The sequence below is a fragment of the Eleutherodactylus coqui genome, chromosome 7, assembly GCF_035609145.1.
Source record: "Eleutherodactylus coqui strain aEleCoq1 chromosome 7, aEleCoq1.hap1, whole genome shotgun sequence".
NCBI classification, from domain to species: Eukaryota; Metazoa; Chordata; class Amphibia; order Anura; family Eleutherodactylidae; genus Eleutherodactylus; species Eleutherodactylus coqui.
In genome coordinates, this window is record NC_089843.1 from 212,529,585 (window position 1) to 212,540,770 (window position 11,186).

Consider the following 11,186-nt stretch of genomic DNA (forward strand, 5'->3'; position numbering starts at 1 on the left):
GGCAGCTCTCAGCTGTCATTCAGTAGCTGAGAGCGGCCTCTGATTGGTCACAATGCACAGCCAATCAGAGGCAGCCCTTTCAGCAGGCGGGGATTTTAAATCCCCACCTGCTGCAAAATCCTCAGAGCAGTGCAGGAGAAGAGCCGGCTGAGCCCCTGCAGCTGCAGAGAGGTGAGCATACATTTTTTTTTACACATTTTTGGATTTTTGGATTTTTAGGGAAGGGCTTATATTTTAAGCCCTTCCCCGAAAACCACTGCAGCGCTTGCCGGCAGCCCATTGCTTTCAATGGAGCCGGCTATATTGCCAGCTCCATTGAATTCAATGGGAGAACATCACTCTCTTCTGCCATAGTTGTTACAGCTGTGGCAGAGGATTTCTTCATCTCCGCGGGGAGTCCCATTTTTACTAGGCACTGTAACAATGCTGTCACAGTGTTCAGTGACAATGGGACTCCCCACGTAGATGAAGAAATCCTCTGCCACAGCTGTCACAACTATGGCAGAGGAGCACGATGTTCTCTGTACGTCAATGGGGCCGCCGCAGCTGCCGTCATCCCCAGTGACCACAGGTGAAACCTCTGGATGCGACAGCATCCAGGGAGTTCCCATCCAAGGAATCCCCTGCTGCAGCTATCACAGCTGCAGCAGGGGATATCGGGCAGCGCTCTTTTTGAGTGGATAAACGCTGCTAGCAGCATTTTTTCCGCCGTGAGGCCCGCTTCGGTCACGCGAATTTTTGAACGCATAACTGATTCATTCAAAAATTTGTGCGTCAAAACGCCTGTGTGACTGGGGCCTCAATCTGAATATTAACATTTACCAAAAATTCTATTTTTTCTAAAGAAAGCCAGTCATATAACATTGCCCAACCAGGCTTCCCAATGCAATCTGTAAGGAAGGCAAGAAATGTGAAGAAAAGAAAAACGAGCACAACAATCCAATGTAATTTAGAAGAAGTTGAGATAAGAAGCTACAAGGACGTAAAAGAAATTGCAAAGAAAAAAAAAATCATAACAAAAGCTAAAACCAGAAGATATAAAGTAGCGTTTCAAATGCCGGATATGAGTGTCTAAGACCAAAGTGCACTGTTAAATTAAAAGGGTCTCTGCTTGCAGCAGTGCGGATATCTATAATGGGCAGCAGCTCCGGGCAGCTTCCATTTAGGTGTTTCCATTAGATGGGACAGTCACTGGAATACAGATAATAGAAAATAAAAAAAATAAGGAACACAGCCGAAGCAATCACAGGACTGTTTATTGATGGGAGTTCAGCAGAATGCGAAATTGTGGAGTTCCCACCGTCTACAAACTTCTATTTCAGAAGGTGGAAAGAGACATTTTTCCATTTCATTTGAAAAACTAACTCATTTAGAAATTGATGGCAGCAACACATCTCAAAAAAGTTGGGCCAGAGCCGTGTCTACCGCTGTGTACCCGCTTCTTTTTACAACAGTCTGTAAACGTCTGCAAAGTGATGAAAGCAATGGCTGGAGTTTTGTGTGAGGAATGTTGTCCCATTCTTGTTTGATTACCTGCTATTAGAGATGAGCGAGCATACTCACTAAGGACAATTACTCGAACGAGCATTGCCCTTAGCGAGTAACTGCCCGCTCGGAAGAAAAGGTTCGGCTGCCGGCGTGGGTGAGAGGTGAGTTGCGGCGGTGAGCAGGGGGGAGCGGGGGAGAGAGAGATCTCCCCTCCGTTCCTCCCCGCTCTCCCCTGCTGCTCCCCGCCCACCGCCGGCAGCCGAAACTTTTCTTCCGAGCGGGCAGGTACTCGCTAAGGACAATGCTTGTTCGAGCAATTGTCCTTAGCAAGTATGCTTGCTCATCTCTACCTGCTACCATGTTTCCCCGATAGTAAGACACCCCCGATTGTAAGACGTATCGGGGGTTTCAGGGGGGTCGGCCAATGTAAGCCGTACCCCGAAAGTAAGACATACCGTATATACAGTGGAGAAAAAAAAAAATCATTACTCACCTCCCCCGGCGTTCTGTCGCGCTCCGGCAGGATGTCGCTCGCTCCTCGTCCCCGGCGCAGCATTGCTTTCTGAATGCGGGGCTTGAAATCCCCGCCTCCAGAAAGCTAATACACACGCCGTCAGCCAGTTACAGCCATTCAATGACAGCATTGAATGGCTGTGATTGGCTGAAGGCGCACGTGGCTTCAGCTAATCACACTATTCAATGACATCATTGAATGGCTGTGATTGGCTGAAGGCGCACGTGGCTTCAGCTAATCACACTATTCAATGACATCATTGAATGGCTGTGATTGGCTGAAGGCGCACGTGGCTTCAGCCAATCACACCCATTCAATGATGTCATTGAATAGTGTGATTGGCTGAAGCCACGTGCGCCTTCAGCCAATCACAGCCATTCAATGCTGTCATTGAATGGCTGTAACTGGCTGACGGCGTGTGTATTAGCTTTCTGGAGGCGGGGATTTCAAGCCCCGCATTCAGAAAGCAATGCTGCGCCGGGGACGAGGAGCGAGCGACATCCTGCCGGAGCGCGACAGAACGCCGGGGGAGGTGAGTAATGATTTTTTTTTATTATAAGACATACCCCGAAAGTAAGACATAGTGGGGCTTTTGGGGATAAAAAGAAAGTAAGACACTGTCTTACTTTCGGGGAAACACGGTATTTATTTTTTCTCCCATCTTGCTCCTTTGTCTGCTTTTTTGCTCAGTTCTATTAGGACTGAACTTTGATGTGTGACTATAGTTTAGCTACAGTGTTTAAACTGAAGCAGTCTGGGACACACCCCCTGTCTCCTCATTGGTTCAGGCCACAGAGGTGGCAACAGGGGGTGTGTCCCAGACAACATCAGTAGCTAAACTATGGTCACAGATCTAATAGAACATAGCTGAGGCCCAATGCCCAAAGAGGGATTATCGCTGCAGAATTCGCCACTAGATGCCCACTGTGAATTCCGCAGCAATGTCGGTCCATAGACATGCCACGTTAAAGGATTCTTCCCTGCCCATGAGCAGAAACAAACTGCCATTTTCCACTTGCGCGGAAGAATCGCAGCATGTTCTATTCTGTGTGGAAAAATCGCACGGACGGCTTCCATTGCAGCCAATGGAAGCCGCCCGTCACGCAGCGAGTCGCCGTGGATCCGTGCCATCGCCGGCATGACGCAGCGTCATGCTCTGCACCGTGCATGCGCGCCAGCCGAGATACTGGCCGAGCGTCCGGACAGTTGAGTATAGAGTCTCTGGGAGTGGGGGTGGGGTGTCTGATTTCGCTGCAAGATTTCGCAGTCAGAATCTGACTCGGCCGTGGAAAGAGGCCTAAAACAAGCAGGCAATGAGCAAGATCGGGGAGAAAGAAATATCAGCTAATCATCCCTGTAGCTACTGTCTTACCTTTCAGTTCTGACTAGTGTTGCTTTAAGCTATAACGGCATATGGACATGAGCGATCCTGCATTCACACCGTATAAACCTGACAAAAGGCTCTATGAAATGTATCTTCAAAGTAGTGGAAAGTGCTGATTGTCACCTAATTGCATTTTGCACACTTTAGCAGCAAAATGAAGTACAAGTAATGGAATTGTAAACGCTACTGAACCTCATTAAAAAAATCTAATCATTTGCATGCAGAATAATGATTGTCATATGGTCATTATGGAAAATCTATGACTGCATCGTTGGCTTCCATAATTGACACGACACAGAACTCGGACCATTCCAGAGGCCACTAGCAAGGGAAAGCAGAAGAAATGATTTCTCCTAAGCATACATTTTCTTATAAGCTATTCCAAATCACATAGCTATTCCAAGGTGTAATAGACTAAGATGGGCAGGCGCTTCTGCTGGATCATCAGTTTCTGGATGTCTGTGCTCATCTTCTTATAATGTGCTGACACCAAATCAAGATATTAAACCTTGGCTGCTACATTTCATTTTAATGCCCCTAAAACATATTTACATAGCAACCTAACCTAAAATGTAACATTGTTGTCTTATGTGATATCTATGTTTCCATTAGAAGATTGGAAAATTTGCCATTCGTCCTCTAGAGGGCGCCTTGTAAACAGTTTCTGAAAAAGTTCTCTAAACATAATTCAATAAAAATCCAAAGTACATAGGAGCGGTGGGGGGTTAACTCTAGCAGGGGCCCAGAGCTGGATGATGTGGGTACCCCATCAGACTACAGATTTAACTCCTTAAGTACACGCCTATTTTGGCTATGAGGATGCAATGATTTTTGGCGGATTTTCATCTCCACTTTTCACAGACCATAACTTTTTTTATTTTTCGGCTGACACGGCCGTATGAGGGGTATTTTTTTGCCTGGCAAACTGTAGTCTTTATTGGTAGCATTTTTGGGTACATATAATGTATTGTAAAGTGTAGGGAGAGAAAACAATTCTGCCATACAGTGTTAACCATACAGCATAAATTACATGATACAGTTTATCCTGCGGACTGCTACAATTACGATGATACCAAAAAATGTTTTTAATCCCCCCCCCCCCCCCCCCCCACTTTTGCACAATAAAATCATTTTTTTTGGAAATGTTTTTGTATTACAATGTTGCATTCAAAGTCCCATAACGTTTTAATTTTTTTCATGGACAGAGCTCTGTGAAGGCTTGTTTTTTTTGTATGAGGAGCGGTAGTATTTAATAGTACCAGCTTTTTTGATCACTTTTATTGTGTTTTTTTGGGAAGACAAAGTGAACTAAACAAGCATAATTTCCTTTTTTTCCCCAGTTTTTGCTGTGCAGTATAAATGATATGCTCAATTTATTGTACTTGTTGTTACGGACATGATGATACCATATATGTGTTTATTTTTTTTTTATATAAAAATAGGGGAAAATACACTAAAAAGGTTTTTTCTTGTAATTTGCCTTGTTTTTTTGTTTTACACTATTTTTATTAGTTTTATGTCCCTGTAGGGGATTTGAACCATAAAAGCTCTGATCGCTATGATAATGCACTGCAGTACTTCTGTACTGCAATGCGTTAACGTTCACAATAGCGTACAGTTGCCATGGCTACTGATGACATCAGAGATGGGGCACGCTCCCCCCTGTGCACCCTTTACATGCGGTGATGTACACTGATTGCAGCATTTAAGGGGTTAAAAGCAGGGATAGGCCTTCTCATCGATCCCCACTTTCGCAATAGGGGGCGGCTATTAGGGCCAGCTGGCTCCTGCTGCAGGATGGTGCAGACTGGCCTTACATGTTCTATGGCGCTGCGCAGTGAATGAAGGATCTTTCTGAGAACGCTCTTTCAATCAAAGATCATTCATGAATTTAAGAAGTTTAGTCCAACTGCCAGATGAAAAATCCGAGCCCGGCTGAGCGGCTTCTACATGATAATGGTCTGTCACTTCTCTGCTACCAAACTATGTGTGACCCCGGCCTTCCATCGGGCGCTACAGTCACAGCAATGGGGATAATCATTTGGGACTGCGACACAACACATTGTAACAAACCTTTTCTCTCGATGGGTACGGACAGGACGTCAGCACTCTCATTAGCGCGGTAGGTCTTCTTATCAAACTGCAGAGTAGGCTCATCTTCAGTGTCATTAATGATAACGGCAGCTCTGGTGATCTGGCCCAGGAGGGCATAGGCTGGCATGCTCAGCTCCACGGTGAAATCTTCAAGATTCTCATATACTTGGTCGTCATTAATGATGATGCTACAAGATTTACTGTCTTCTCGCTCATCGAACTGCACCTGATGGATTCATATAGGGAACACGTTTACACAGCGGCTCACCCTTTATATCAATCTATGTTGGTATTATGTCTCTTCAAGACATTTCTAGACAGCAAATTACTATATTGTCATTCCAGTTCCTTAACCCTTACTGTCCTGTCATCCTGATTGATAAGTACTCCAAGGGCTCGTTCACATGGGAGTATTTGCAGTGTTATGCGATTTTTGCACATGTGTTATGCGGTGAATAGAGCCCTTTGATTTGTATTATTTTTCACGGGAGATTCGATCGCATAAAAAAAAAACAAAAAACGGCATGTCCTAGTTAGGTGCGTATTATGCGCTGCAAATACCCAGTGAGTACATAGGAAACCTGAATATTCACTGCGTATTTCACATCAAATCAATAGGCCTTTCTGCATACTTTTGGGGGTATGCAAATATGCAGTGTATTTGCATGCACAAAAAAAATCATAGGACCGGGCAAAATACACAGACAAATGTGATACAGCATATTTAGTCGTCCAAAACCTGCATACGCCCATGTGAATAAGCCCTAATGGTTCTTCTAAGGGTCCTTTTGCGCAGCATGCCAGTCTTCCCAGCAATCATCCCTTTTGTGCTGGGATTGATCCGACTGAAGATAATATTATGGCAACCCGCTTCCAATCCTAGTAAACAGGTACCGTGTTTCCCCAAAAATACGACTTACCCTGATAATAAGACCTACCCCAAAAAAGGACCTAGCTAGCCTGCATTAAAAAGAAAATCTATACTCACCTGTTCCATGGCATCCCGATGCCACCCGATGGTCTCTGGCGGCACACTGCGTCCTCCCTGTCTGACAGCTGAGCTTCCTCCTGGGGACAGTGCTTTGAATATCCCGCCTCCAACAAAACGAGCACTGTGATTGGGTTGAGCGCCAGCCAATCAGTGTTGGCACATGATGAGCCAATCACAGCTACTCAGTGATGTCATGCACTAAGCGGCTGGGATTGGCTCATCGAGCATCGGCTGTGATTGGCTGGCTGGGTCTCGATTAGGCAATCACAGAGCGCGCTTTGCTGGAGGCGGGGTATTCAAAGCTTGTCACCAGGAAGAAGCTCTGATGTCAGACAGGGCAGACGCAATTTGCCGCAGCGCCGCCGAAGACCATCAGGAGGCATCGGACCAGGTCAGTATAAGCCCCCCCCCCCCCCACACACACACACTTCCCGAAAATAAGACAATGTGCCTCTTTTATGGCAAAAATTAATATAAGACAGTGTCTTATTTTTGGAGAAACACGGTAGTGGTTCATAGATAAAGGACTGCTCGACGATCGTCGTTTCAATTTTATACCTGCACCAACTGAATGACGGACAGTAATTGAACGAATTATCATTTGCCGTTCAGTCGCTTGCAGCGCATTGACATTGAGGGATTATCATTCAGATTATCGTTCAGAACTGAATGCTAATTGTTACATGTAAGAGAGCCCTAATTACACTCATACAAAATCTAGTGTTTTCCTAGGAAAGTTGGAAAACAAAGAAGGAAGGAAAATGATAGAGATGCTGATAAAACAAGATTTTAGACAAGGGTTAGAGGAGTGTTTGTGGTGGAGCTGCCGCCGCGTGTCCGATGTCAGAGGGACGCTATCTCAAGGGTTAGAGGAGTGTTTGTGGTGGAGCTGCCGCCGCGTGTCCGATGTCAGAGGGACGCTATCTCGCGGTAAAGTAACATTCTATCTTCCAGGATTGGAATTAAATGCGTAAGGAGACAATGGGGAATTTCTGTTTTGGTGATTACTTACAAGAGTTTTACAGCAGCCAGCTGCTCCTTAGATAGAATGCAAACTGCTGTCAGCAGCGTCTTATGGTCAACATGCACAAAGGAGGGAAAGCCAATCATACAGGGGATTACGGACTTGGGGTATACAATCAACCGTAGAACTATTAGCACAAGTATCCTAACTCAAGCAGCAATAATATATAAGAAATGTGTAAACTGAATAACCAGCCTTGAACACCATCTTTCTCATACAGCACTGATATAAATTAATGGGAACATTGCACATGGTGTCCGTTTTGCAGGCAGCATATTATAGAGCAGAAGCAGCTGAGCAGATTTATATATATATATATATATATACAGTTCTGTGGGGAGAGTTTTGGTACAACCAGTATTTTACTCATTAATATCCCTGGGCTTTCTATGCTTAGGAGTCCAGTGGGCGGTCCTATCAGTGATTGACAACCTTTACTACATAACTGTGCATACAGAGATAGCTGTCAACCACTAATTAGGACGGCCCACCGGACTGCTGAGCATACAGAGCGATGTAAGTGAAGAAAACAAAGGTAACACTGGATCTCAATCTGCTTCTAATGCCCTATACCGGGGTACTTAGCTAGTTTTTGTAAAAGGTCCACTTTCTGGGTCTGCTTTCAGGTGAAGGTCCGGCAAACCCAAGTAATGAGAGTGAAAACAATGCACATAATTATAATGACATATATATTATAGTATAATTATGGCGATACCAAATACATATAGTTTTTTTTTTACTACTCTTGCACTATAGAATACTTAAAGGGGTTGTCCCGCGCTGAAACGGGTTTTTTTTTTTCAATAGCCCCCCCGTTCGGCGCGAGACAAACCCGATGCATGTGTTGAAAAAAAAAACGGATAGTACTTACCCGAATCCCCGCGCTCCGGTGACTTCTTACCTATCTTGCAAAGATGGCCGCCGGGATCTTCACCCTCGGTGGACCGCAGGTCTTCTGTGCGGTCCATTGCCGATTCCAGCCTCCTGATTGGCTGGAATCGGCACACGTGACGGGGCGGAGCTACGAGGAGCAGCTCTCCGGCACGAGCGGCCCCATTCAACACGGAGAAGACCGGACTGCGCAAGCGCGTCTAATCGGGCGATTAGACGCTGAAATTAGACGGCACCATGGAGACGAGGACGCCAGCAACGGAACAGGTAAGTGAATAACTTCTGTATGGCTCATAATTAATGCACAATGTACATTACAAAGTGCATTAATATGGCCATACAGAAGTGCTTACCCCCACTTTGTTTCGCGGGACAACCCCTTTAACTTGCCCTATTCTAGGACGATAATTTTCATTTTCCCATCAACATAACAATGTTGCAGAATAAGTTGCTGTTTTCACTTATACAATTATTGGTGACATATGGCTTGTTAAACACTTATGATCTAGGATATTACACAGTGATAGTGATTACAATGCAGTTACCTCCAGTGATCACTCGTAACGTCTGCTCTGATTGGTGACGTCCGTTTTTGTTTTTTCTTCTCTATCTGGGCCCAGACCGCCATGACCAGCTATGGTTTATCCCTGCACATACTCTTTCTATGCTACCATAATGTCCTTGTTATGCTGATCTCTAGTGGCTCCGCTTTGTTATACTATCCCTTGTGGCCCTTCTTAGTTGTTCCCCAACTAACGCCTCCATCATATAATTCAATATAAAAACTCCACTCCACCTCCCTTCATCTCCTATAGCATACAATCCCATGCAAAGGAACCTCACCCCCAATACACGGCCCCATGTAAACATCACAGTCTTCCTCCCATCATCTCCCCTTCAGCTCCATAAAAAAATAACACACTTCCTTTGCCTTCAGCCCTTCAATGAACCTCATCCAACATACAGTCCCACATAAGACATCTCTCCTCGTTTCAGACGCTCCAACACACAGGCCCATGTAACACATTTCTAGCAGTGGCTGTAGGTGTATGTTATATTTTTAAAGGAACTGTCCCATTATGTGACACCCGTGGTGATAAGATGATCTCCATGGATCCTGTCCCCGCCCCTCCCCGGCCAGCAAATGGCTGATTTTGATGAAGGTCATCCAAAATGAACCATAAGGGGGTTCTCGACTGGGGTACCCCGTTCTAGGACATTCATATGCCTGACTGCGATTGTGTTCTTAGCACAACCCCTTTAATCTATTTCAACGGTATATGAGAAAAACAAACCTCTGAATGTTCTACAGAAGTATAAGGAAATAAATCGGTATATTGTCCAACAAATTACAAGATGACTTAACCCCTTGAGTGGCACGCCCGGAAATTTTCCGGGACGAGCTCCACTGCTCATAGCGGCATAGCCCGGAAGATTTCCGGGCTATGTATCACTATGGGAGCTGCAGAGCACAATGCCACAAGCTGTGACAATGTGCTCTGCCTGCACAGACCCACAGAGAACAAAGAAAGGGCTTTGAAAAACCAGCAGAAGATATTGCCGACATGCCGGCAATCTCCTGCTTTGTTTACAGGTTGCCATAGAGAGCATCGGCTTGTCAGAAGCAAGCCGATGGTCTCTGTGGCAGTGAGAGCTCGTACTTGGCTGCCAGAGGACAGATAGGTACCAGCTCTTACAGCAGAGATCAGAGAAAACCTCCGATCTCTGCTGTGTTAACCCTTTACATGCTGCAGTCTATGTGACTGCAGCATGTAAAGGGCTGTCACTGCAGCATGTAAAGGGCTGTCACCATCGGACCCCCGGAATGTGATCAGGGGTCCTGATGGGTCCCTGTGGAAGTCCCCTAAAGGGACAAAAAAAAAAAATTTCAAAAAAAAAAGTAAAAAAAATTTCAAAAAAAATTATAAAAACACTTGTCTCCCTTTACTTTGTAAAAAATCAAAAATACAATCACACATGTGGTATCCATGCGTCGTAATGACCCAGAGAAGGAAGTTAATACATTATTTAACCCCTTAATGACATGGCCCCTTTTTTTCTCCCCCCCCCCTTTTTTTTTCCTCCCCCCCTGTTTAAAAAATCACAACTTGTCCCGCAAAAAACAAGCCCTCATATGGCCATGTCAATGGAAAAAGGAAAAAGTTATGGCTCTTGAGACGCAACTGCAAAATTAGTTGAAATTCAATGATTAGACCATTTTAAAAAACCTGCCCTGGTGGGCACGACAGGGTGGTAGGAAACCTGCCACTCAAGGGGTTAAGATGAGAATGTTACGTTTTTAGTACATAGGTACAGAGGGAAAGCAAGCAGTGGAGATATTTACCTGGCCGGCATATTCCACATAGTCTTGCTGTCCCGGTCTAGACCCCACACCGGAGCTTGATGTTGCAGTTCCCTGTTCTGTCCGACACAGCACTATGGCATACTGATTAAGGTTCCCAGTCCTTCTCACAGTAACACTAATGGATCCTGCATTTTCACTTACGTTGTAACTTTTAACACAAAATATATACAGTTTATTGATGAACTACATGACATACAAGAATCTACACGTTCATTAGTATGTGCTGGATACATTACATTCAGCAGTGGATGATACATATCAGTGGTGGAATAGAGACACACAATGCCCTAGCCAAAGCACTGATGATACAAGAACCCTGGATTCGTATACACGATGCATCTGGAAAGTCTTCAAACGCTTTCATTTTTTTAGGTTATGTTGTGGCCTTATGGAAATGTAAAAAAATATCAAGTTTTTCCATCATTCTGCACTCAA

At 44.9% G+C, this 11,186-nt stretch overlaps 1 protein-coding gene across 3 annotated transcripts in view; it reads right to left on the reverse strand.

Moving 5' to 3' along the window:
- The window catches only part of FRAS1 (Fraser extracellular matrix complex subunit 1), a 489,520-nt gene that overhangs the window by 51,527 nt on the left and 426,807 nt on the right, over positions 1-11,186 (reverse strand). For all 3 annotated transcript variants that reach the window (XM_066574335.1, XM_066574336.1, XM_066574334.1), the window contains 2 exons: positions 10,731-10,899; positions 5,460-5,706 (listed from right to left, as the gene is read on the reverse strand). In XM_066574335.1, the coding sequence (XP_066430432.1) occupies positions 5,460-5,706; positions 10,731-10,899 (416 nt within the window). The remainder of the gene's footprint in view (positions 1-5,459; positions 5,707-10,730; positions 10,900-11,186) is intronic.